Raw genomic sequence first — 27,089 nt, 5'->3', positions numbered from 1 at the left:
CGTAAGAAAAGGTTGCACTGAGCCAAGTGAAGGACTAGGGCTCTTTTCATGAACACGAACATCTTTGCATTTCTGGGGTCCTTCACGATTTGCTAAGCATGACCTCACCCGGTGACCTAGGCTATTACCCTCCATCCACGGGCTTATGATAATGGCCCTTCTTCCCTTCTTGTCTTTGGGAGAGTTTTTGCATTCTCAGACCTGTGCTGCAGCAGCTGTATCCATAAAAAATAACTTAAAAAAAATACACAAACACACGCACCCTGAGATGGAATGTGTGCGTATGTCCCTAGTATGTCTCTTTGGAAGAAACACCATCACGTCTCCCTGGGTCTCCCGTATAGGCCACACCCCGGCAGAGACCCCAGCGGGGAGAGAGAATGGTCTTTGGTTTGAGAATTCCTGAACGTTACTGACACTTTCGTACTACAGGGCGTAGGAACATTGACATTTTCAGGAGGTGTGGCACCATTTATAGATGACCCTTTAATGCGTCTTCATCTGGGGACAGAAAAGGGAGGTCCGCCCGCCGCTCTTTGTGGGGTTTTAGGCAATTAAGTCCTTCAAAGAACGAAGAGTGAAATCAAGTCATTTCTCCTCCTGAATTTCTCCTTATTTTTCTTGCTGTGAGGTTCTATATAAATGTACGAGTATAGGGACACTATAAAAGAAAGGAATATATCCTGCAAGGGAGGACATCAGACAATAAATCCAAAAACAGTACGGAAATTAAAAGTCCGAACTTAGGGGAGTGTGGGAGGCAACACGTTCTTTTCACCGAGCCCGTACACAACACGCCACTGTCCTCCAAAGCGGGAATGGAACCAACCAGACCCCCAGCAGCGGGACGCAGCTGGAGTCTTGGCTTCAGACCTGTTACTGTCCCCGGGACTGGACGGGGCATCAAGCACCTTTTCCGGAATAGGCCAGAGAGGATAAGTCCAGTTGGGTCCGGAAGGCTTCGGTCAGCTCCGCGGCCAGCAGCTCGTGCAGGGACACGCCGTCGTGGGCGTACACCCAGTTCCTCCCCGTCCAGTCGTAGCGCTTGGGGCCGCTGCAAGACAACATCGACACACGGCAAGTCCATGAGGACTGCTCCTGCACAGAAATGCTGACCCCACAGACGCTGCCCCCAAGAAACTGACCACAAGGAAGCTCCCAAAGTCAGTTCAACAGGGCGTCCCCCTGACTGCCGGCCTCAGCGTCTTGCTGTGGAAGAGGAAGTCCCCACTTCATCCCCTGCAACACCTCGACAGAACGATTCTCAAGGCCTGGGAACGTCGGAACCCTCTCCATGAGGGTTCATAAGTCACGTTCGGATACCACTCAAGCGATCTGTCCCTTACCTGTATTATTATTATTATTACTTTAGTACCTTTGTAACATGCGCAACCACTACCTCTCCCTACAAAACACTTCATCACCCCAAAAGGGAACTCTGTGCCCATTAAGCAGTCATGCCCTGCCCCCCCCACCCAGCTTCCGGCAATCACCTATGCTATTGTTTTTTTTTTTAAGATTTTATTTATTTATTTGAGAGAGAGAGATGACAAGCAGGCAAAGAGGCAGGCACAGAGAGAGAAGGAAGCAGTCTCCCTGCTGAGCAGAGAGCCCGATGCGGGACTCGATCCCAGGACCCTGAGATCATGACCTGAGCTGAAGGCAGCGGCTTAACCCACTGAGCCACCCAGGCGCCCCTATGCTATTTTTTTTTTCAATATACTTTTTCTTGCGATGTGTGGCTGGCTTGGTTGGGCATCTGCCTTCGGCTCAGGTCATGATCCCAGGGTCCTGGGATCAAGCCCCACATAGTGCTCCCTGCTTTGTGGGAAGTTTGCTTCTCCCTCTGCCTGCCACTTTCCTCGCTTGTGCTCTCTCTCTCTAACAAATAAATTAATTAAATCTTTTTTTTTAAATTTTTTTTAAAGATTTTATTTATTTATTTGACAGAGACAGAGATCACAAGTAGGCAGAGAGGCAGGCAGAGAGAGAGGGGGAAGCAGGCTCCCCGCCGAGCAGAGAGCCCGATGCGGGACTCGATCGCAGGACCCTGGGATCATGACCTGAGCGGAAGGCAGAGGCTTTAACCCTCTGAGCCACCCCGGCGCCCCAAATTAAATCTTAAAAAAGAAAAGAAATACAGTCCCATGAAAGGTGATGGCTGGGTTTGAACCCAGGTTCAGGTTTGAGCTGATCCACCCAGCTTCTCCTGTGCTTCCTCCAGAGCTGAAGGACAGGAAAGTGCAGTCCTCACGCAGGGCTCTGGCCAGGGTTGGGACAACTGTTTGAGGCCAAAGAGAACAGCTTTGGCCCATACAGGATGAAACGCCCAAGTTCAAGTTAATTGGGTCTAAAAAGGCAATGCAATCTGTAAGGGTCTTGCTAGAAGTGGGTGATTTCTGGAATTGTTTGTTGAATTATAACATACCTCCTAGAAGAGGTTGGGGCAAAACACAGGAGGCATAATTTCACACCATGGCATGATAAACAGTACAATAGTAACTGCCTAAAAATGATGTGAACATTGGGGCAGAAGAGTATGAATTTTTTTTTTTTTGGAAAATTTATTCATTTGAGAGAGAAAAAGAGAGCCAGGGGAGGGGCAGACGGAGAGAGACTCCCAGACTCCCCCCGCTGAGAGGCCTTGAGGCTTATCACTATGGAGATCAGGACCTGAGCCCAAATCCAGAGTTGGAAGATTAACTGACTGAGCCACCTAGGTGCCCCTATAATTTCATTTTAAAAAAAATGTAGATATCACTGGGTTTTGCAAGAATTGCGTGCTGGTTCCATCTGGCCTTTCCCAATGCATACTCAGTCTGTTGTCTTTGGAAGTGCTCCTGAGTGACCCAGGGAGGCTGGTCTGAGAGCTTTTAGTGAGCGTCTCCCCGACAGCCACCCAGACGGATGCAGGCGGGTGAGGCCCCTCTGTCTCTGCACATTCTCAGGCCTTGAGACACAGCGCAGGCGGCCTCCAACGCATGCCTTTATTCCAGGAGACGCAGAGCAGTGAGAACGGCAGGAGGGACTCGACGCCCTGGAGTCGCAGCCTCCGAGGCTCTCCCGGCTCCACAGGGCACGCAGCTAAGCTGGGCAGAGGGAATCCAACTGGCCCCAAGCGAGCTGCTCGAAACAAACCAGAGGCCAAACTTGAACCTGCTCTGAAGACGCTGCGCAACTCATTCTGAGGCTGCAGTGTCAAGAGTGGCTTTTTTCTTTTTTTAAAAGATTTTATTTGTTTATTTGACAGATAGAGATCGCAAGTAGGCAGAGAGGCAGAGAGAGGGGGAAGCAGGCTCCCCGCTGAGCAGAGAGCCCGATTCAGGGCTTGATCCCAGGACCCCGGGATAACGACCGGAGCCGAAGGCAGGGGATCCAACCCACCTAGCCACCCAGGCACCCCAAAAGCGGTTTTTTAAAAGGCAGGGCAATGGCTTCACAAAGAGAAACCGTCCCGGCCAGGCTCTGCAAAGTTACACACTTTTTGCTTCAGGCCTCAGGATGTGCTTCCAGCGGCCGGACTACTGGTAGGCCGGTTACTGACGCTGGGTTAACTGTGCTTTGAGGACGGGGTGAGGCTCTCGGACACACACCCATTTGGGAGGTGATGCTCCTTTTAAAGGGTCCACGATGCCACATCTCACGAGCCCCGAGCAAGGACAGATGTGGACTTCCGGGACGTACCTGGAGGGTGAGGATAACCAGATCTGCTTGTTTGGGGTCTGCTTGTTGATCACGTAGGTTCCCAGATCTCCACCCAGTTTGACTGTCAGGACACCACTCTGGCGGATCAGGCGGCGAGAGCATGCGGGAAAGAGAACAAGACAAAGTGAATCACTCTGTCCAGTGGCTGCGCATCTCGACACTTAGACGAAACACACACCTCGAAGAAATGTGTTTTGTGTCAGACACGGCAGGTCGCACAGAAAGCGCACTGCTCTGAGTCCGACTGTGATGAATCACAATACTACTTAGACCCCGTGGGGCTTCCCTCATTCCCCTCGGGCCTGGCGAGGCGAAACTTCTCATTTTTCCCCTCGGGAGGTGAGGAGACAGCAGCGGCTTGTCTGAGGAGTGACAGCCCGCAAACGGGAGCCCGTGGGCTGCCTCAGTTCCCTCAAAGCCCAGCCAGAACACACGAGAGAATGTTAAATGCAGACCCCGACTCTGCCGGAGTCCCACGTCAGCCCAAACATCGGACAGGACACGCTCATCACCAAAACAAGGAAAAGAGTTAAAAAAGAAGGAATGTTCAAACCATGAGCTTTGCTGGTCTTAGAGAAGAGCCACAGAGCTAGCTCCTAGCTCCGCTGGTGGAAGGAAGACAGAGCTTTTATTTTCAGACCCTTCCCACGCATCTCACAAGCTGCCCTCCAGGGCTTTATTTTCTCCGAAAGAGCCCTGAATTCTTTAAAAGACTGGTTGGTCCATCCTTGCTTAATAAATGCTCATTTAAATTTGAAAACACTGTTTCAACAAAGGAGCCCTTTGGAGGAGTCTGAGGTTTCTTTAGAAGGAGCAGGATATTACAGCAGTTGCGCAGCTCAGTCCCTTTACTGGAGCTGGGGTGCGGGGAGGCAGCCCCTCACGGTTCCCACCCCAGGCACTACCCGCGGAGACACACCACTGCCTTTCTCTGGGCTTCTAGAGCCCCTGTCCAATCAAGAGGCCCTGAAGGCTTCTGAGAAGACTCTGTGTTTGGTTTGCAAACACAAAGAGCTATTGAAAAGGTAGCCAGCCGTGGCAATAAGACACAATAATGTAACTGGCAGGCAAGGGAAGGCTCTATTGGGTTGTACCTTTTTAAAAAATTTTATCTATTTGAGAGAGAAAGCACAAGGTTGGGGGGCAGAGGGAGAGGGGGAAGCAGGCTTCCTGCTGAGCAGAGAGCCCGACGACGACGACGACGACGACGACGACGCAGGGCTCTATCCCAGGACCCTGGGATCATGACCTGAGCCCAGGGCAGATGCTTAACCCACTGAACCACCCAGGCGCCCCTGGACAACCACCTTTCATTTACTAAAAATTGTCCTGAGGCACCTGGAGGGCTCGGTTGGCTAAGCATCCAACTTTTGATTTCAGCTCGGGTCGTGATCTCAGGGTCGTGAGATCCCCGCGTCCTCGGGCTCTGTGCTGGGCAAGCAGCCTGCTTACAATTCTCTCTCTGCTTCCTTCCCTCTGCCCTCCCCCTCTTTTTCTAAATTTAAAAAAACTTTTCCCTCCCCTCTCTTAAAAAAAAGAAAAGTATCTTAAAACTGCACAGTTTAATAATTTCAATATTTCACAAAGTGTATTCATAAAGTGTGCAAACAACACTAATTCTCAGCTATTTCCACCCCAAAGAGAAACCCCCAGCCATCAGCAGCCCTTCCCCCCCACCGGCTCCCTTACAAACTTCCAAAGCTGCTTTTTCCATGAGATAACAGGCTCAGGGGATCGAGACAGAATGGCTTCCTGTTTGACCTACTTACGGTCCCTCAGTGCCCCACTGGGCCTGGCCCCCCACGCACGGGGAGGTGCAGGCACTGTGGGGAGGGCGGAGGGTAGGGGGTCCGAGTCTCATCAACCCTGCCACCATCCTCAGGACGACATCTGTGCGGTCTCCTTCAGAGACCCAGGCAAGGATGGAGGGGCACGGGACACGGTGGTCAAGGGTGGTGTTCGCTCCTGATCATGGTCACACCCTAGGGCAGGACACCAAATCAGTCCAGTCCCTGAAAGCCAAATCCAATCTTTCCAACTCAGGATCTTCCGGAATTATTCCAGGGAACGGGCCAGGCATTCACAAAGAGCATATTTAAAAAGCAGCCATGAGATTTCTTCTATATGTGAAGACCTCAAGCTGTCTCCTCCCCCTGGCACCGATGTGAAGACCTCAAGCTGTCTCCTCCCCCTGGCACCGACCCTGCAGTGCTCCTCCCTGCACAAGACTGAGACCCCTGCTCAGGAGCCCCTGCCCCCCACCCCGTGACCCCCATGCCTTCCTCCCTGCATCTGAGCTGCCTGTTTGCGGGACACCTGTGCCCTCCCCTCCACGACTCGAAGCGCCTGGCGGGCAGCTCTGGCTTTCCATCCCAGAACCTCCAGTGTCCAGTAAATCCGCTCTTAGCGCGAGATCCTGGGTGGACACGAAAATACACCCGTGGAGGAATGAACCGAGCCAGCGGTGACCAGGGCTGGTGGTAACACGTGCGAAGTCGAGGGCAAGTTCACAGAAGGCAGGAAGTCTCAACCCTTAGCCAACCCGCCTCCTGTCGGTTGTGCGTGATTATTTTTTCCCATGGAGCCAGAGGCTGTTTCCAGAGGAATCCGGCAGGAGGAGGAAAAAACGGAAGGAAAAGAGAGGCCTTACTGGTTCACCAGGAGTTCCTAATGCTCTCGGAACCGTCTGCAAGTACCCAGATGAAGATGGCTTTCTGTTCATTGGGATTATTCCTTAAGGGCCAGTCGGAGGCTGTTCTAGGAGTGTGGGCAGCCTTAAAAGCAGGGGCAGGGGGGAGTCAAACTCTTCAACAGCTGGGGCCAGAGGTGCTCGCCGGTCAGAACAGCCCCCGTCCACCGCTGGCAGAGGCTCAGTCCCCCCAAGTCAGTATCAGCACCCCCCCCCACCCCGCACAACTTGTGTCATCACAGCTCATTCTACAGAGACTGACCCCTACGCGATGGCACGTTGAGTCAGGAGATTTTGGGGATACGTGGCTTCCCACATTCCCAAACCAGCCAGCCCTCTGAAGGAATAAGAATAATGAATGTGAAGCCCTTTTATAATTTAATCCAAATGGGAATTCGGAGACGTAGAGGGATGTCACCCGCTTCCCAGCTGAAGAACCTGCCACTCAACAGAAGCGAAGAAGGAGAAAATACAAATCCAGGACGACAGGCTAATAAAAGGTTTTTCTCCGTGTCCAAGACGGTGCTGCGTCTGAGCAGGTGTCTGTAACCCGGGACCCGGAGCCCGGCTTCGGGCCTCTGCAGACTGCCCGACCTCAACTGAAACTGGACTCACAGGCGTGCGGGGAAGGTTTTCTTGGGAGAAGGTCCAGGGAAGTTCAAGGAACTTCTACAGTAGGGCAGTGACACGCGGACAGCTTAGTGAGTAAAGAACAGTATATGTGCTGCCGAAGCGAGCACTAGTGAGTAAAGAACAGGACCGCAAACAGATTCTCATTAAAATGTCAAAGAGTCCAGAGCTCCAAGGGCAGGGAGCAGGGGTGGAGAAAACAAAGGAGGCTTGGCAAGAACCCCTCGGAGCGCACGGTACAGCTGACTCCATGGGTGCTGAGTGACGGCAGGTGCTGTCTGCCCTGGTGGGCAGCCCCTCCTCCCATGGCAGGGCCAGTGTGGGTGAGGCCTGGACCCGGACCCTGACCCCCCAGGTGACGCATTCCACTGACAGGAAGACACAACAGCCGGGGAGCCACTCACGTCACCCACTCCCCAGGGAGCAAACTGAGCACACGCATTCTTGAGTCTCCCTGGAACACTGTTTCCGTTCGTCTGCTTGGCTGAGAGCAAGCAGTTCGGACGTCTGTGGTGCTGAGCGGCATCAGTGAGAGTGTGTTCTGGAAACGTACGTGGGCCCCATTTCATTTGTATACTGGACCAACATTTATTAAGTCCCTATCACGTAGCCGGCAATGTTTCAGGCACTGGGATACCAAGAGCAAACAGTGTCTGGGCTGCCCAGGAACTCAGTGTGGCTGTGGGAGCTGGTGTGTAGACAGTACGCGGCGTGATCGGTGCTCTACAGACTCACCGCAGAGTGCCGGGCGAGGAAGGAAGCGTGGTATCTGCCTGGAACATCTGGGAGGGCTTCCCAGAGGAGGCAGTGCCCACCTGGACGACAGACTGCACCCCTGGTGTTACAGGTGTTCTGTTGCCTATTATGTAGTTTCAGTAGATTGATTTGTGAAATGTCTGAGTCAGCTAGCACCTGAGGGACTCTACTCGGGAAATCACCCCCCAGGGTAGACAGCTTTGCAGAGTGCTTTGTAAGAAGCCCTAACAACAGAGTCAGCTACTGGCCTTTAGTTTCTACATCTATATTGGGGTGTTTCCTAACTAGTAAATGATTTGTTAGAAATCACTTTCCCCTGGTGAGAAGAATGGTAACTTAAGGTACATGGGCTGGCTGGAAAAACACAGGTGCCTCTTCCCTTTGCAGGAATGGCTTACGGGATCTGGAAACCCAGCAGCTGGGTCACTCTTCAGAGAGACACTGCGGGTAGCATTCAGGTAAGATCCTGTGACCCACCATGGAGCAGGAACTTTTTTTTTCTTTTGAAGATTTATTTATTAGAGAAAGAGCGAGCACAGCGGGGAGGGGCAGAGGGAAAGGGAGAGAGAAGATCTCAAGCAGACTCCTTCCTGAGTGCAAGCCTGATGCGGGGCTCGATCCCAGGACCCTGAGATCATGACCTGAGCCGAAACCAAATCAGCCACTCAACCGACTGAGCCACCCAGGCGCCCCTGAGCAGGAGCATTTGCTGCTGGATTCCCCTGGGGGTGGGGGAGATGGGGGCATGGGGTGGTAAACAGAATCCAGCTGTGAGGACACCGGCACACTTGCTTCTAATGAAACACTCATGCAAAAATACTTGAGTCACTACGTATTCTCACTAATCCTACAAGAACGAGTGGTGTGGCTGTATTTGTGGCATGTTAATGAATGTTTGCACGTATGGCCGAGTTTAGCCTGAGACTTGGTTTCCCTGTAAGTCTCGTCAGCCCCTGGTAGGGAGACTGGGGGAGAGGAGACCTGTGACTCTCCCAGCTCCATCATCCCACAGTCCGTATGGGCTCACCAGCAGCTTGCCTTCTGAGGCTGTCTGCAGAAGCACTTCAATGCCCTGCCCCAGTGATGCTCCCAGCAGTCATGGAACCCACCTGGAAGGGAGCCAGCCCTCTCTTGTCCCATCGCCTTCATTTTTTTTCCCCTATTGCCTTCATTTTGACCTCCACGTCCCTCACTGTCCTTACAACCAGGCTTGAAATCTTCCAGGCTCTGCTACCTGCTCCGTCTGATGGGGTCCCTTCCGTCCACAGTAATACCCAACACCATTTCTATCACATTAGCCTGACAGCTGGTTGTCCTAACAATTCTCCTTCATAGCATTTCTGACTATTAATTAATTGCCGTCAAGAGGATTAATCTCCGTAGGGGATTTTTCTGGCAAAAAAGGAGCTGCTTCCTAAGGGGGAAACAGCATTCTAAAGGCAAGGAGGGGCCGCCTGGGTGGCTCAGTGGGTTGAGTGCCTGCCCTCGGCTTGGGTCATGATCCCGGGGTCCTGGGATCGAGCCCCGCATTGGGCTCTCTGCTCAGCAGGGAGCCTGCTTCCTCCTCTCTCGCTGCCTGCCTCTCTGCCTACTTGTGAGCTCTCTGTTAAACAAACAAACAAATAAATAAATAAAATAAGGCAAGGGGGGGACTCAAGTCTGCCACCAGGTGGCCAGTCGAGGTAGAGCAGCACTCCCCGGGCTTCAGGGCTCTGTGGCTCCCCCTAGCGGCACTGAGGATCATCTGAGGAGTGATTATAAAAACTTAAAAAAAAACTCCCCTGGCCGGCCAGGGATACTCCCAGACCAACTAAAGAAAAATCTCTAGGGATGGAACCCAGGGTGCACAATAGAATCTCAGGTGAGCTTTTCCAAAAATATGCTTCCTGGGAGTAGACCCTGACAGGCAGGTCAGAATCTCCCAGAGCTGGGGCCGCTGTCCGAGTGCTCGGAACACACTCTGCTTAAGGACCAGTGGTTCGGTTCTGCCTGCAGGACAGTCATCCTGCCAGACAAACACAGGCCTGGGTCCCCCCCGGCTTACCTCACGCGTCCTGAGTGGAGCTTGAGAACCTGTACTTTTAAGCAGAAACGGGGCTCACAGAGGTCGTGACTTGCCCAAGGTCACAAGCCTGGCGGGGCAGGGCTGGAACACCAAGGCCAGTCTTTGGGTCTCCCCCTTGCCCCGCACCCCGGAACCACGTGCGGTTGGATGCTTAACTCCACTGGAGGGGAATTCTCTGTCGTAGTGAGCTAGAATTCTTAGGAGGAAACAGAAAATGTAAGAAAATAAGCAAAAAGGTACCCCAAACGAGACATCATAGTCTTCGAACGTGTAGGGTTTGTCTGCGAGGTCTTCAAAGAACTCTGCTAAGGAGTCTAGTGTCTTCTCAGCCAGTCTTTCATAGGTGGTCTCATCCAGAGAGCTGCAGGGAAACACCAAAACCCCCCAAACACATTTATACCAAACTGCTCCATTTTATTAATGTCAAACCTACATATCTACTTATTTCCTTATTTGGTTTATTTTTAGTAAATATGGCCAATGTGGGGCTTGAACTCACGACTGGGAGATCAAGAGTCACATGTGCCACAGACTGAGCCAACCAGGTGCCCTGAAACATCAACTTTTTATTCAAATTAGAAAAATTCATGGGAAATTCATGTACAGACAAAAAAAATTAATCAGCATGAAAGAGTTTATATAGGGGCGCCTGGGGGGCTCAGTCAGTTGAGCCTCTGCCTTCAGCTCGGGTCTTGCCTCCCTGCTCAGTGGGGAGCCTGCTTCTCGCACTCTCCCTGCTTATGCCCAGTCTCTCTTTCTGTCAAAAAAATAAATGAATAAAAAATCTTAAAAAGAAAGACTTTATAAAGAAGGAAACCTTTCTTCCCAAATAAGCAGCCCCGACTGGCAGAGTCAACTACGAATAACAGTTTCTTCTGCATCTGTCCAGAATTTTAAATTCTTTTTACTATGGAAATTGAAGCACCTTACAGGTTTTAATATATCCTGGAAATTGTTCTATATTAGCATATATATATATTTTCATGGTATTTTATTTCATATTATTTATTCAACCTCACCCCTTCAGCTGGACATTATGCTTATTAAAATTGCTTGTATTATGATTAAAATTATGTTGGGGTTTGCCCAACAAAGTGGGAGAAAATATTTATATTACATGTATCTGAAAATGGGCTTACTTCCAGAATATATAAAGAACTATAAAAAACAAAAACAAAAATAAAAAAGTACAAGTCAATAAGAAAAAGAAAACGCTATAGAAAAAATGGGTAAAATGCTTGAACAGATATCATTTTTTTTAAGATTTTTTTTTTAACTTATTAGAGAGAGAGCGAGCACAGGCAGACAAAGTGGCAGGCAGAGGCAGAGGGAGAAGCAGGCTCCCTGCCAAGCAAGGAGCCCGATGTGGGACTCGATCCTGGGATCATGACCTGAGCCGCAGGGAGCCGCTTAACCACCTGAGCCACCCAGGTGTCCCGAACAGATATCATTTTTTTTTTTAAAGATTTTATTTATTTATTTGACAGAGAGAGATCACAAGCAGGCAGAGAAGCAGGCAGAGAGAGAGAGGAGGAAGCAGGCTCCCCGCTGAGCAGAGAGCCCGATGCGGGACTCGATCCCAGGACCCCGAGATCATGACCCGAGCCGAAGGCAGCGACTTAACCCACTGAGCCACCCAGGCGCCCCAGATATCATTTTTAAAAAGATATCCAAATGGCCAGTGAACACATAACAAGGGGTATAACTTTATTAATCTTCAGGAAAATACACCGTAAAAAATTCACAACGAGATACCACCAGAATGGTTAAAATGAAAGAGACAGATAATAGCAAGAGCTGGCCCAGAAGTGAAGCAAACCCTCTCCATGGGGTGAGGGGGAGGGGGTGGTAGTGGGGAGGGGGTGGTGGTGGTGGTGGTGTGTGTGTGTGTGTGTGTGTAGGTCAGAAGAGCTACTCCTAGACCTCAAGAGAGGACTGCATGTCTCCTAGAAATCTTGGCCTTTGAGGTGGATGAGAGACCATATGGGCCTGGGATGGCAGCCCTGGGGTTAGGGGCTCATGTAATTTGTGTGTGTGTGTGTGTGTGTGTGTGTGTGTACGGAGGGTCTACACAGACACCAGTGGTGGCAGGAGCCGACTGTAGCAATGCCGGGGAGCTGTGCATGGAACACACGGCTTCCTTCCAGGACACCCACCAGGCTAGGTCTCCTAGCATCCCTTGCAGTCAGTTGGGGTCGTGTGACCAAGCCTCCCCCACCAAATCGGAGGGAGGGACAAGTGCCACTTCCCAGACTTCCGTGCTCTTGCACCTTTCTGTGGAATGGAACCTGGGCGGGGTGACCTGGCTCCCACCGTGTCAGGGACATAGGGATGGGAAGGCGGCACGCCCACCCTGGACCCTGGGGACACAGGGGCGCCGACAGCTGCTGGCTCGAGCCATTACAGCAGTGGGTCTCCCCGTCACAGAGGCCTGGCGGACCCCAACTGCTGAGTCATCAACGACAGTAACAACAGAACTCTGGAAACCACCTCATGTCCTGCAGTGGGGGATGGGTGGAATGAACTAGGATACGTCCATAAAGCTTAGTATCATTTCATTTAAAACAGTGCGGTAGAGGGGACCGCGGGTGGCTCAGTCCGTTACACATCTGACTCTTGATCTCAGCGCAGGGCTCTGTCTCAGGGCCGTGAGTTCAAGCCCAGCTGGGCGTGGAGCCTACTTAAAACTAAATACATAGGGACGCCTGGGTGGCTCAGTTGGTTGGACGACTGCCTTCGGCTCAGGTCATGATCCCGGAGTCCCGAGATCGAGTCCCGCATCGGGCTCCCAGCTCCACAGGGAGTCTGCTTCTCCCTCTGACCTTCTCCTCACTCATGCTCTCTTTCACTGTTTCTCTCTCAATAAATAAATAAAATCTAATAAATAAATAAATACATACATACATACATAAACTAATACGGTAGATGGTTGGCGAAATGGAAAGATGCTTGTGAGTGCTACTGCTAAGGGAGAAAACAGGTTTTGGATGGGATGGGCTCCTTTTTTTTTTTTTTTAAACCAGTAAGAGAAATGGAAAAAAATTTAAAAAGCTAATAGAAGTATGAGCAGGTATGCAGAGCTGTGTACTGAGAGAGAGCAGGAGGGGGGTGGGGGGAAGGGCTCTCTGACACGGAAGGGGCTTGAGCTTACCCAGGGTCGCCCACCGTTCCCACTGCTCTCACAGTCACCCAGCAGACACTCTGCTTTTTGACATTCACCATCTGATCAAGGCGGTGGAGGCTCAGACTCTAAAAGCCAAAGTGAAGAAGCACGTTACTGTTTTTCTGTGCATTACAGTCCCCGAACGTGTGGCTTAAATATCACTACTCCTGCATTTGAGAATAAACCACGTTCAATTTTTCCAGGAGTGTTTCTGGAATGTTTCTGCCTCATTTTCATGCGTTACCTTGTGTTCTCTCAGGCTCGCTCTAAGGCTGTGCGGTCCAATATAATAGCCCTGAGCCACAGGCAGCTAATTTACATTTAAATTTATTGTCATTTCCCGTCACTTCCCACTAAAATTTGAATAAGGGACAAGTACCACTTCCAGGACTCCCATGTTCTGGAAGGCCACGTTTCAAGTGTCCTGTGGCCTCACGTGGCCAGTGGCACACAGAACATTGTCACCATCATGGGAAGCTCTGTGGGCAGCACTGCTCCAGGCTATTCGAGGTATGCGGTGGTTAGCACAGGCCAGGCGCATGGAAGCACCTGCAAGGCTCCTGGATTTTGACGAGTGCAGGCAAGCGGCCGATGTCTGCTGTGGTCCAAAAGAGGGGACTGGACTGCACATGGACAGGTCTTGTTAACATGATCTGCGGGAGATGATGTGACCTGTCGATTTCTTCCAGCACATAACTGGAAGAGGGTCTAGGTGCTCGTCTCTGGGGCTGCCAGCCCCACTGACCAGCTGGAGAGACAGATGACATAACCAGAGGACAGCGACAAACACCGAGGGGACCCTGGCTGAAGGACCTGCCCCAGTGAGGGAGGGGACAGCACCTGTAAAAGGAGAGAAAAGTGGAGATGGCAGGGGAGAGGCTGGAGAGGTGGCCCCAGGGCCTTGTGAAGGCACTCAGCTGGACTTCACCCTGGGAAGGCACCCAAGGGCTGGAAGGGGTTGGCAGTTAAGATTCACCTTCTCTAAAGGTCACTCTGGCGCAGGGCTCTAGGGCCATTGTTCTCTTGACCTACCAGTGCCCTTGGCAAGCTCAGAAAGGAGAAGGCCGAGGGCATGGGGCTAAGAAGTGAGCAGAAGAGGGGGAACAGGGGTGCAGAGCCCAGAGTGTGAGATTTTAAAAGGCTGGCTCCAAAGGAGAAGCAGAGACCCAGCTTGATAACCAGTAATTGCTACTGCACATTCTAGAGCGTTCCCTACTACTGGGTATTGATAGTCTTGATAGAAATGGATGTGGTCAGTCCTCATTACAAGCCTGTGAAGCAAGTACTGTTATTATAGTGGTTCTTCTCGACAGTTTGCTCTATAAAGTCACCATGAACAGGAGGTCAGTGAAATGCTCCTATGGGAAAATACAGGCGTAGGTTCCTGCAGGCTTCGGGTCCCGTGTGACCCGGGGATCCGTACATAACCTCGTTTACAGGCGTCTCGGTTTAAAGACACCTTGTTAATATCCATTGTTGATTCATGAAACTGAGCTCGGGGCCACCAGTGCCGTAACTGAGGCCTGAACAAGGCTGATCTAGCATATGTGTTTTGTCGGTAAGGCCCATCACAGCCTTCCTGTGCTCAGACCACTAGACAGCACGTAGGCACTATGCTCCGGGGCCATGTTAAATAGCGAAATCACCAACCGGAAACACAAAAATGCAAATAGTGTGCCACAGAATAGGTGGTGGAAAGAACACTTGTTGACCCCGTGGGGGCCGAGAGAAGGCAGAGTGTCACCTTGTTTGACCTCAGTGGCAACACACAAGCATGGGGTGACTCCTCAGTGTTTGCTGCTCTGTGTGTGTGTCTGAGAGTAAGCATCAAATCTACTTTGGGTATTGATTCTGGGGTTACAGATAAATTTTACTGAATAGGTGAATTCCTGAGTCCAGGATCCATGAAATGCAAGGAGAGACTGTATTTGTATTTTATGGACGAAGAAACGGAGCAAATCACTCAGATACACAGATGCAAAGTGGAGGACGCAGGATCTGAACCCACACTGTCTGGCCCCAGGGTCCAGGCCATAAAGAAAAGAATCACACACCTGGGAGTCATACAGGGTTTTGGACATGGAAGGGAAGTTCGAGAACTAGAGGCTCAGAGTTTCCCTCCTCTCCAGGATCCTGGCCTCTCAAATCCTAGCTGTCGTAGTCCGACACCTTCGCACAGCCTTTTTTCTGTTTCAGTTTTGGTTTTGACTCTTGTATCTTGAATGGCTATTCTTGGTGGAAGGTTTGTTCTGCTGCAAGTTACAGCCAGAAGTAGAAGTCTACATGCGGCCATTTTTAATCATCAAAGGAACCGTTGCCAAAGACTCCTTGCTGGCTCTTACCCATTCTCCCCGGGCTAACGTTCCCTGGGTACCTGCGTACCCTTTCTGAGCCCCTGAAGGCAGGGGTCATGGTACCCGCCACACAGACCAGTGATGAGCCTTCCACAGGAAGACACCAATACCCCAAACACAGGGCCAGAGGGTGTCTGGTCAATTTTGGTTTTGGAGCACGTCAACAAGAGTATGGACAGGCAGAAGGGGAGGCCTGGCCTGGCTGGCTAGCACAAAGCTGGAAATGCTGGAAAGGTGAGTCAAGTCTCACCCACCACTGGGGGGAATGAACTGGTGCAACCATTCCTGCCATCAAATGAGTTGAATATTTGCTGGCCCCTCACCTAGCAATGCTGTTCTTAGGAACTCGGCCACAAAGAACCTCTGTCCATGCACCGCAAGGCCTACAGAACACCATTGTGACGGCAGCATCATGGCGGTCACCCGGATGTCACCAGGAGAATGGACAGAGCATGATGTGGTCACCCAAGGGGATACTACCCAGCCGGGAAAACGCATAAATGACAACTGAGTGTGTCAGTGTCAATGAGCCTCAAAAACAATACTGAACATGAGACACAAGTCATGGTAAAATAGACGCAGCAGAATGTTTTCTATCAATAGCACGTGCTTTAGGGAGACATACATAGAGGGTGACACTCTAGGAAAAGAAGGGGATGCCTGACAGAATTCAGGAAAGCAGATTCCCCTCAGTGAGGCCCGGTGGTCACCGGGAGAGCCCCAGAGCCTTCCGGGGGACAGGTAATCAGTCTCTTAATCTGGTGGTGAGAATGTGGCAGTGTGTTATTAATCTTTAAATGGTACAGTTTTGTTTTGTTTTTTAGATTTATTTATTTGACAGAGAGAGATGACAAGCAGGCAGAGAGGCAGGCAGAGAGAGAGAGGAGGAAGCAGACTCCCCACTGAGCAGAGAGCCCAACGCGGGGCTCGATCCCAGGACCCTGAGATCACGACCTGAGCTGAAGGCAGACGCTTCACCGACTGAGCCACCCACGTGTCCCATGAATTTGTTTTTTCAGTCACAAATTTTATAAAATATAAATCAACCATTCCCACAACAAGTTCAGTTTAACATCTGAGCTTACGTGTGCTGATGTGAAATACACACTAGATTTGGATGAATGAGTACAAAAAAAGACCGTTAGCTCCATGATTTTTCAGTATCGATTACATGTTAAGATGATAATATTTGGAAAAACTAGATTACATAAATGTATTGTTGAAAAAAAATTTTTAAACGAAGCCCTAGGCCCGGCATGGGTTTGAACTCATGACCCAGATCGTGTGTCTCATGCTCTACCAGTTGAGTCAGCCAGGCACCCCTCTGTGGTGTTGAAATTAATTTCACCTATTTCTTTTGACTTTTTCAATGTAGCTGCTAGGCAGTTTAGAGTGACACAGGCAGCTCCCATTCTGTTTCTTTTGGATGGTGCCGGAGAAGTAGGAGTAGGAATAGGGGATAAAGAACATAGGGATGGGGATGACGCCCCCATAAGGAACTCAGGTTTTGATGGGTTCTGGAGTACAGGGACATTGGGGGGGGGTCAACCGGAGGACAGATAAGACCTTGAGAAAATTAAACATGGTGGTCCCAGTTGCCCCTGTCATCCACCCAGCTCCGCAAGTACTGGAGATGGTTGAGGGCCCTGTATTACAAAGTTCAACAAACCCGATTAATTTACTATGGTAGAGGAGGCCCAAAGGGCGGACTCAGGTTAACTACCTCCCAGCCTCCTATGACCCCTGATTCCAGTGTGTGTGCGTGCCCACCTCCTGATGACAGCTCTCCGTTGGGCATGCTTCTGAATCAGCAGCCCGTAACAGCCACAGGTACCATCCCAAAGACCATGCCCTATCTTGTCACTGTCCTAAGTTACAAACTGCTGGCAACCCACGGCCCGGCACCAGCAGGGGTGGGAGTTCAAGCCCGGGCAGCTCCAGGTGGGAGCAGCACAGAAGAACAGGGGTAGTTAATGTCTCTGTTCTGCACTTGGGCATCCTAATAACAGGACGGCCATAACTGCCGGTATTTCCCAAGAAGCCAAGGGACCCAGTATCAAGGGCCCAAGTTTGAATGTTGGCCACCAATCCTAACTTTCCTTCGAACACCGCCAAATAACAGAGCGGTCAAGTCTAAAGTCCCCATGTCAGCGCTCCAAGGACAATCTGGGTTGGGTTTCGCCTGCCTCCTCCACCATGCGCGGTCCACGCAGCGTGCCAACCACTCAGCATCCGGTATCCACCCGTCTTCTCCGCCCAGGTCTATTTCTTCGTCGGGAATTATCCTCCCTGGTCTCTTGCCACCTTCCAGACCCGGTTTAGGTCTGCCTTCAGTTCAGGTCATCATCCCAGGGTCCTGGGATCGAGCCCCGCATGGGGCTCCCTGCTCAGTGGGGAGTCTGCTTCTCCCTCTGCCCCTACGTGCTTGTGCTCTCTTTCTCAAATAAATAAAATATTTGGGAGGGACCCTGATTAAACATCGCGTCCTCCCCCGCTGTGAGTCTTCCTCAACCCTACCCCCATTCTTTGGGCTTTCTCTTTTCAGGTCTTGGAGTGACTGGGTCAGATGCTTTGCAGCCCCCAGGGGAGAAAAGGGAATTAACTTCTAGGGCTGAAGACTTTGTATTACGTTAATCCTGCGTGATCCTCCCAACAGCTCCGCAAAATGGGCATGTTTCCCTTTCATGTCTTTAGGGAAAAGGAAGCCCCGCCTCGGAGAGGTTCCAGATCCCCGAGGTCACACAGCTCTGCTGAACTTGGAGGCCAGGCCCGGTCATTCTCCAAAAAGCCGCCAAAAGCTTTGCTGCTCTAGCTACTGTGCTCCGAGCCTCGACGTTTCCACCGCGCTCGAAGTAAGCGTTTCGTTCCTAAAAGCCCACGCGCGGAATCATCGCTCTAGGATTCTACATAATACTATCCTATACCATTATGTTGGTATGTGTGCTGTTTTATTGTACTTACGTATATTTACGCGCCACACTAACATCTGTGCCCTACACACACATATGTATCTAGGACAGTATCTAGTATCCCTTAAATTGAAGTTCGGGCAAAGGGAAGTGGAGAGCTCGGCGACCTCCACGGATCCCCGAGATCGCGTCCCCGGCCACTTCCCCTGCGCTGCGTCGCCCCCCCCCCCCGCAGTTACAATGCACTGCCCTTTTCACCGGAAAGCACAGGCCGGTGCAGACGTGACCCCGGAGAAACAGAAGGCCCAGTGCGCGGCCGCGCGCCGGGCAGAGAGCAGCGCGCTCCGCCGCCGGGCAGGCCACCGGCGGAGCGCGGCCCCGGTGCGCGGCCCCGCCGGAGCGGAGTGGACGCGCGTGCCCGCAGCGTCCCCAGCGTGCGCGGCCTCTCCCTGCCGGCGTGCGGCCCGGACGGCTGCGCGGCGCGGGTACTCACGGCGTGGCTGGGTACGCGGGTCGCTCCGGTCCCGACGCGCAACCCCCGGCGGCCGTAGAGCGGGGCGTTCCTCGTCGGCCCCTGGGTCCCGGCGCGGGCCGGGGCCGAGCCCGGGGGCGCCGAGCGGGGCAGGAGGCCGGCGGCCGCGCGGCGCCCGAACGTCCACATGCTGCTCCCAGGCTGCGGCCGCTCCGCCCTCTCGCTCCGGGGACGCCGCGGCGACACCTGGTGGCCACGAGGGGCAGGCGCCGCGGTTCGGCTCCGCGCTCCGGTCCCCTCTTCCGTTCACTGTCGGAAATGACCCGAGGTTAGACCTCAGGGAGAACTTCCCAGCGTTCCGCCCTCTCCGTATTTGACACAAATGGGGTGCGCGCTCGGTGCGAAGCCCAGGGCCTGCGCCTTGGGCCACGTGTGAATGCGTGATGCCCCACGGCTGCAGAACTGTGTCTGGGAGGGATTTGCCAGCTGCGGCTGCGGGCTTGCTGGGAACCCGACGGCCCGCAGGTGTGCGGCTTGGCTGCAGGAGGTTACAGCCCTTAGGAGCGGGCAGGCGGGAGAGGGATTGCCTGGTTTACATCCGAACTCTGTACTTCCCAGCTGTGTGACCAGGGGGCAAGTCAACTCACTTCTCTGTGCCTCATCTATAAAATGGAGGTGGCTTTTTTGTTGTTGTTTTTTTTTTTTTTTTTTGTTGTTGTTGTTTGTTTGTTTTTACTCCAGGGTTGTTTTAAGGATTAAATGAGTTAATCTAGGCAAAGTGTTTTTTTAGAACCTGCCTGCTAAGTGTATGGTATTAAGCTGTTTTGAGATAGTGAGAGAACACAAGCCGGGGGCAGAGGGAGAGGGAGAAGCAGGCTCCCCACTGAGCAGGGAGCCCGTGTTCAGGGAATCCCAAGAGCCGGGGATCACGACCTGAGCCAAAGGCCCATGCTCAGCCCACTGAGCCACCTGGGCGCCCCAATTATGAGCTTGTTAATACGCTATAGGTAAAAGACCATTTTACTTACGTTGTGTTTTGCAGAGGAATGCAAATTGTGAACTATTCCTATTTTATATAGGCTTGAGAAAATACTACCTGTGCATACCAGAGAATATAATTTTTATGGAGGTGTTAGTGGACAGAGGAGATTGTTTGCGCTCAAGTTTTTCCAAAGCCACCTTAGTCCTTGGTGAATAGTAGAGATAGGACGCAAGTATAAATGTGTGGGACACTAAATGACAAGTGTCAAAGAAGAACAGAAACTATTGGATATCACTACTGAGTGGGAGGGTATATACGACTAGGGGTGAGGACAATCAAGGAAGTCTTCATGGAGGAAGTGGCATTTGCACAGGGCCTTGAAAAAATAGGGTAGAGGAGGTGGGATCTGATTGGCTGTCAGAGGGGTAATCCGCGGCGTTCTTTTGTATGAGAGACATTTTCTTGCCTTCACTTAACCCTATGTCATTTATTGAGCACCTGTTATATAAATACCCAGCCTGGAGAAGCTGTTTCCCCCTGTAAATTATCTGGGGATACACTGGAAGGTTAAAACAAAGTGGGGGTAGGGGGGCGTGTGTGCTATTGGCATCCAGTGAGTAGAGCCCAGGGGTGTGTTAGATAATGTGCTATAGACAGGATGGCCCCCTACAACACAGAATTACCCAGTACAAAATGGTAGTGGTGCCAGGGCCGAGAAGCCCTCACTAGAGGCAAAGGAAAATGTTTTGGTTGCCCGCCACAGCCCCAGGTCCTGCCACACTAATAGTGAGGCCTGTCTCACACCCTCGGAAGTGCATTATATACTTGGGGGGTTGCACTATGATTAACTAGCATGCTTAGCGTGCTCTGGCATAGAGAAGGCCCTGGCCTATTCCCTGCAAAATTGGTATCTTTTCAGCCAAGGAGGCGGGCTCAGAGTAGCAGAGCTGACCACAGGAAGGCCTCCCCGGAATCTGCTTCTCAGTTGCACTGAGAAAGACGGATACTGTATGATTTCACTCATATGTGGAATCTAAACAAAGAAACAAACAAAAATCCGAATCAGACCTGTAAAGACAGAGAACAAACTGATAGCTGCCAGAGGGCCAGGTAGAGGGGTGCACCTTATAGGACCCAGTGCTATTTCCCCTTTTCCCCTTTCCATGGAGCTTCAGCCCAAGGGCAGGTGCTGGGAGGTGGTGTGTAGCAGTGCCTGCCCACTTGGGGGTGGGAGAGAGTTCTAGAACTCACATTCTCCGCTCTTAGAGGTCATTTTTAGGACTTACTCGAGGGCAGTGATTCCTGAGATGTTTGGACCAGCAGCTTTAGCAGCTCCTGGGAACTTGTTAGAAAGGCACATTCTTAGGCCCTATGCAGACCTACTGGATCAAAAACTCTGGGGTAGGGCCCAGGAATTTGTGGTCTAACAAGCCCTCTGGGGAAATCGGATGCACCCGGAAGTGTGAGAACCACTATAGTGAGGTATGTCTTGGGGTAAAATTGTGAATCAAGCCAAGGTCAACAGGATTATCTTTTTTAAAAGATGATCCTTACTAGAAAAACAGGTTTTATTTAAAAAAAAAATTATTTCAAGGCGCCTGGGTGGCTCAGATAAGGTTAAGTGTCTGCCTTCGGCTAAGGTCATGATCTCCAGGTCCTGGGATCGAACCTCATGTCAAGCCCCCAGCTTGGCAGGGAGTTGGTTCTCCCTCTCCCTCTGCCTCTATCCCTGTCTGTATCTCTCTCAATGGAATTTAAAAAAAATTATTTAGGGTGCCTGGGTGGCTCAGTTGGTTAAGTGACTGCCTTTGGCTCAGGTCATGATCCTTGAGTTGCAGGATCGAGTCCCACATTGGGCTCCTGGTCAGTGGGGAGTCTGCTTCTCCCTCTCATTCTCCCCCATCATGCTCTCGCGCATGCTCTCTCAAACAAACAAATAAATAAATAAAATCTTAAAAAAATTTATTTTTAACTGAAGTATAGTTGACCTACACTCTTATATTAAGGTTATTATTATATTATCATATATAATAATTATATTAATATATATATTATTCTTCAGGTGTACAGTATAGTGATTTGACATTTCTGTACATTACACTGTCCTCACTGGGAGACGTGTGGTGGCCATCTGTCATCGTACAATGTTATTACAATAGTACTGACCATATTCCTTATGCTGTACTTTTCGTCCCCATGACCTATTTATTTTACAAGTGGAAGTTTGTACCTCTTAATCCTCTTCGCCTGTTTTGCTCATCCCCTATCTGCCTGCCCTCTGACAACCACCAGTTTGTTCTGGGTATTTATGAGTCTGGTTTTTTTTTTTGCTTGTTTCTCTGTTTTGTTTTTTTAGATTCCACACAGAAGTAAAATCATATGATATTTGTCTTCCTCTGTCCGAGTGATTTCACTTTAGCGTACTGTCATCTGGTTTCATCGTGTTGTTGCAAATGGCAGGATTTCATGTTTTGTAATCGCTGAGTAACATTTCGTTTTATATATATGCCACATCTTCTTTATTCATCTTCTACTGGATACTCAGGTTGCTTCTGTATCTTGGCTCTTGTAAATAATATTCTAATGAATGTGGGGCTGCATATATCTTTTTGAATTAGTGTTTTCATTTTCTTCAGGTAAATACCCAGAAGGGGGATTACTAGATCATACAGTACTTTTAATCTTTCCCTTTTAAAAAAATGTATGTATTTATTTTAGCAGGGGTGGGGGCAGAGGGAGAGAGAGAAGGAGAGAGAATCCCAAACAGACTCCCCGTCGAGCGTGAAACCCAATGAAGGGCTTGATCCCACAATCCTGAGATCATGACCTGAGCTAAAACCAAGAGTCTGACTCTCACCTAACTGAACCACCCGGGTGCTCCATACTTATAATTTTTTGAGGAATCTCCATATTGTTTTTCATAGAAAATGTACATTCCCACTAACAGTGCATGAGGCCTGCCTTTTTTCCACATTCTCACCAACACTTGTTTCCTTGTCTTTTTGATATTAGCCATACTGACTGGTATGAGGTATATCTCATGGTGGTTTTGTTTTGCATTTCCCTGACAGGATAATCCTTCTAAAGCTAAAAATCTAAACCTAAAATGTGAATGTAACCCATCAGTTCCTTTTTACCACCATCAAGATAAGTGCTCTTTCCACTGGACCCTACTCTCCAGCTAATCTGAGGGTACCAATTAGAATTAGGTTTTGCGGAGTAAAGCAGAGAACAAGAAATTAACATTTTAAAAATTGAGAAGTTTAGGGGCGCCTGGGTGGCTCAGTAGGTTAAAGCCTCTGCCTTCTGCTCAGGTTGTGGTCTTGGGGTCCTGGGATCAAGCCCCGTGTCGGGCTCTCTGCTCAGCGAGGAGATTGCTCCCCCGCAACCCCCTGCTTGCCTCTCTGCCTATTTGTGATCTCTGTTTGTTAGATAAATAAATAAGATCTTTTCAAAAATTGAGAAGTTTATTTCTCTTTCACATCCAGAGAGGTCTAGAAATTGGCTGTCCAGGGTTCTTGGACTGTTCAGCAAAGTTATCTGGGAGTATGATTTCTTTTTCCAAATCAGTGATTTAGTGTTTGGCAAAAATGACGTATATTTTATAAAAATTTGAGAAATTTAATTTATTTATTTAGAGCATGCACAGGTTAGGGGGCTGTGGTGAGCACTGAGGGTCAGAAGGAGAGAATCCTAGACCAGTGGGGCTTGATCTTAGGACCTGATATCATGACCTGAGCTGATATCAAGAGTTGGACACTTAGCCGACTGAGGCACCCAGGTACGCCTAAGATTCAAGAAATTAAAAAATATATATATTTAAAAGATTCAAGAAATTAAAAAATATATATATTTAAATATATCAGGCAATTCAGTAGGTGTATTTATTTTGTCTATGACTAAGCTGGTCTCAGAAGGATACAAGGCAAAATCAATCCTTTTTTTGTTTTTTTTTTAATTCTATTAGCCAATGTGTAATACATCATTAGTTTTTGATGTAATGTTCCATGATTCATTAGTTGCTATTACACCCGGTGCTTATCACAGCACATGCCCCCCCTTAATGCCCATCATCCAGTTACCCCATCCCCCCACCTACCTCCCCAAATCAGTCTTTTTAAAAGATTTTTTAAAAAAGATTTTACTTATTGGGGCGCCTGGGTGGCTCAGTGGGTTAAGCCGCTGCCTTCGGCTCAGGTCATGATCTCAGGGTCCTGGGATCGAGTCCCACATCGGGCTCTCTGCTCAGCGGGGAGCCTGCTTCCTCCTCTCTCTCTGCCTGCCTCTCTGCCTGCTTGTGATCTCTGTCTGTCAAATAAATAAATAAAATCTTTAAAAAAAAAAAGATTTTACTTATTTGTCAGAAAGAGAGTGAGCACATGCAGGAGGAGTGACAGGCAGAGGCAGAGGGAGAAACAGACTCCCCACGGAGCAGAGTCTGACATGAGGCTCCATCCCAGGACCTGAGATCATGACATGAGCCAAAGGCTTAACCCACTGAACTACCCAGGCGCCCCTTAAATATATTTTTTTAAGTGCTCTGTGCACCCAGTGTGGGGCTTGAACCCACAACCCGGAGATCAAGAGTGGCATGGTCCACCAACTGAACAAGCCAGGCATCCCTGATATCGATCTTTTTTATTTTTTTAATTTTTATTTTGTTTTTAAGATTTTATTTATTTGCAAATGAGAGAGTGAAAGAGAGGTGGCAGGGCAGAGGGAACGGAAGAAGCAGACTTCCCACTGAGCAAGGAACCCAGCGTGGGGCTCCATCCCAGGACCCTGAGATTATGACCTGAGGTGAAGGCAGAGGCTTAACTGACTGAGCCACCCAGGTGCCCCCAAATCATTCTTTTTTAAATCCATGGCTCTCGTCTTCTCAAAGTATAACTTAGGGGTGTCTGGGTGGCTCAGTGGGTTAAGCCTCTGCCTTTGGCTCAGATCATATCTCAGGGTCCTGGGATCAAGCCCCACATCGGGCTCTCTGCTCTGCAGAGCATCTGCTTCCCCCTTTCTCTCTGCCTGCCTCTCTGCCTACCTGTGATTTCTCTCTGTGTCAAATAAATAAATAAAGTCTTTAAAAAATAAAAAAAAGGTATAACTTAATCATCTCATATATATAACATATAATGATCCTTCTCCCCAAGAAAAAAGTTATATATTCATTAATTTAAAACTTTATCATATAGGGCACCTGGGTGGCTCAGTGGGTTAGGCTTCTGCTGTCAGCTCAGGTCGTGATCTCAGGATCCTGGGATCGAGCCCCACATCGGGATCTCTGCTTAGCGGGAAGCCTGCTTCTCCCTCTCTCTCTGCCTACTTGTGATCTCTCTCTGTGTCAAATAAATAAATAAAATCTTAAAAAAAAACTGTATCATGTATATCTATTACATTTTATTTATATTGTATATATCTAAATATATAGTATGTAGAATTTATATATCGATTTTATGTGTATTCATATATTCTATATAAATTTTTAATTTGTATTATAAATATAGATGCATTAGGTAATATATTACATTATGTAGTAGAAATATAAATTATATGTGATTATATAATCACAATATGATTAATTATATAGTTATATAAACATAGTGTTATAAAACTGGCATATAATTACTAATTAGCGCTAACTATATAATCAATATATAATTATTATTTTTTTTTTTTTTCCTCTGACCAGATTTATTGAGTGTAAGAAAATTCTATGTACAAAGTGACTGGGACCTGCTGCTTCAAAACATGATCCTTTCTTACTAATATATAATTATATATAGATATATATTTCTTGGAGAAAGAGATCTCACCTCTGCTTACCCCTTCACACGCATCCTGTACCCTCTCCACGTTCCCCGTTCCCCAGACTTTCGGTCACACTCCTACTTCTTCACCTTGCTGTGCCCTGCAGGGTGTTTGGCCTTTGCTCTTGCTGTTTTTCCTGAAACACGCTTTGTCTAGCTGATCACAGGGGGCTCTTCTCATCTGCGGGCCTCGGTCCGCATGTGCCCTCCCTAGAGAGAGCCCACGTCTGCCCACTGCGCCCAAAGGAGACTCACTTCTCCCTCCATCCCGATTCCTTCCTGCGCTTCCGTCCATTGATTCCTCCATAGTGATGAGGGGCCAGTGGAAGGCAAGCATACAGGGACAAGGCCCCCAGCCCTGAGAGGAAACCACCCTTCAAAGGATTTTACGCCACCCTGGAGGGACCCCACCACCCTTTCCCAACCTGATGGGATGTCAGTCCCAGGGAGGGTTAACCAGATTAGAGCAGCCGGGTAACAAGCCCGTAAAGATCCCTAGACTTAGAAGCTTCAGTGGCGGGACCACTGGGTGGCTCAGTCCGTTAAGTGGGTGACTTCGGCTCAGATCTCTAGGTCCGAGTCCTGCTCTTTGGGCTCCTTGCTCCTTGCTCAGTGGGGAGCCTGCTGCGCCCTCTGCAGTCCTGGTAGGAAAGAGGGAAGGAAGAAATCCTGTAACTGAACGCCTGCCTTGCTAGACCATGGGCTCTGTGTGTTCTGTTGGCCACGGTGTCCCAGTGCTGGGCATGGTGCTGGGTGAGGAAGGGCCCAGTAACTGGCCGGATGAAGAATGGATGAATAACCTTCCCTGTGGCCTTACCTGCAGAATGGAGATTGTAGGGGCGTGAATGTGGCCTGAATGAAATGAAGTGGTGCGCAAACTTTTTGGTAATGGTACTTGGCTCATGGTGAGATCTCAACAGTTACTCTTCCCTTTCTCTGTCACTGAGTCGTAGGCTCGACTCTGACCCGCCGGAGGCAACCTTGGGCTAGGGCTAGTCATTGAAACTCTTGGGCCGTCAGAGTTTCTGCCATCAAGTATCTCTTGAGTGAACACGGGTTCTAATGCTGGAGATACGGCCATGAATAATTAAATAAAACTTGCTTTCTTAGAACTTACATTCTAAGATCTCCAGTGGACTGGATATATATATATATATATATATATATATATTTTTTTTTTTTTTTTTAAGATTTTATTTATTTGACACAGAGAGAGAAATCACAAGTAGGCAGAGAGGCAGGCAGAGAGAGAGAGAGAGAAAGGAGGAAGCAGGCTCCCTGCTGAGCAGAGAGCCCAACACCGGGCTCCATCCCAGAATCCTGGGATCATGACCTGAGCCGAAGGCAGAGGCTTTAACCCACTGAGCCACCCAGGCGCCCCTGGACTGGATATGTTTTCTTAGATTCTGTGTCATGCCGGAGCTGGAATGCTCTGGCTGAGTTTTGTTTTTTTTAAGATTTTATTTCTTTGGGATAGAGCGGACGAGAGAGCACAAGCAGAGGGAGCGGCAGAGGAAGAGGGAGAAGCAGGCTCTCCACCGAGCAGGGAGCCCAACGTGG

At 49.7% G+C, this 27,089-nt stretch overlaps 1 protein-coding gene and 1 long non-coding RNA gene across 2 annotated transcripts in view; one reads left to right on the top strand and one right to left on the bottom strand.

Moving 5' to 3' along the window:
- Window positions 1-467: 467 nt before the first annotated feature.
- FXN (frataxin) lies at window positions 468-18,987 on the bottom strand. Its single transcript, XM_045065072.1, has 5 exons — window positions 18,765-18,987; window positions 12,997-13,094; window positions 10,086-10,206; window positions 3,685-3,782; window positions 468-1,054 (listed from the first exon to the last, which is right to left on the bottom strand). The coding sequence occupies exons 1-5, from the start codon at window positions 18,930-18,932 to the stop codon at window positions 904-906; spliced, it is 636 nt and encodes a 211-aa protein (XP_044921007.1). The 5' UTR covers window positions 18,933-18,987; the 3' UTR covers window positions 468-903.
- The window catches only part of LOC123387524, a 97,880-nt gene continuing 76,028 nt past the window's right edge, over window positions 5,238-27,089 (top strand). Inside the window, exons 1-2 of the long non-coding RNA XR_006601967.1 lie at window positions 5,238-8,238; window positions 18,057-18,296. This is a non-coding gene — a long non-coding RNA (uncharacterized LOC123387524). The remainder of the gene's footprint in view (window positions 8,239-18,056; window positions 18,297-27,089) is intronic.

The sequence above is a fragment of the Mustela putorius genome, unplaced genomic scaffold (genome assembly GCF_011764305.1).
Source record: "Mustela putorius furo isolate JIRA1106 unplaced genomic scaffold, ASM1176430v1.1 tig00003854_pilon_pilon_pilon, whole genome shotgun sequence".
In the NCBI taxonomy this organism is placed as follows: Eukaryota; Metazoa; Chordata; class Mammalia; order Carnivora; family Mustelidae; genus Mustela; species Mustela putorius.
This window is presented reverse-complemented; position numbering and strand designations above follow the sequence as displayed.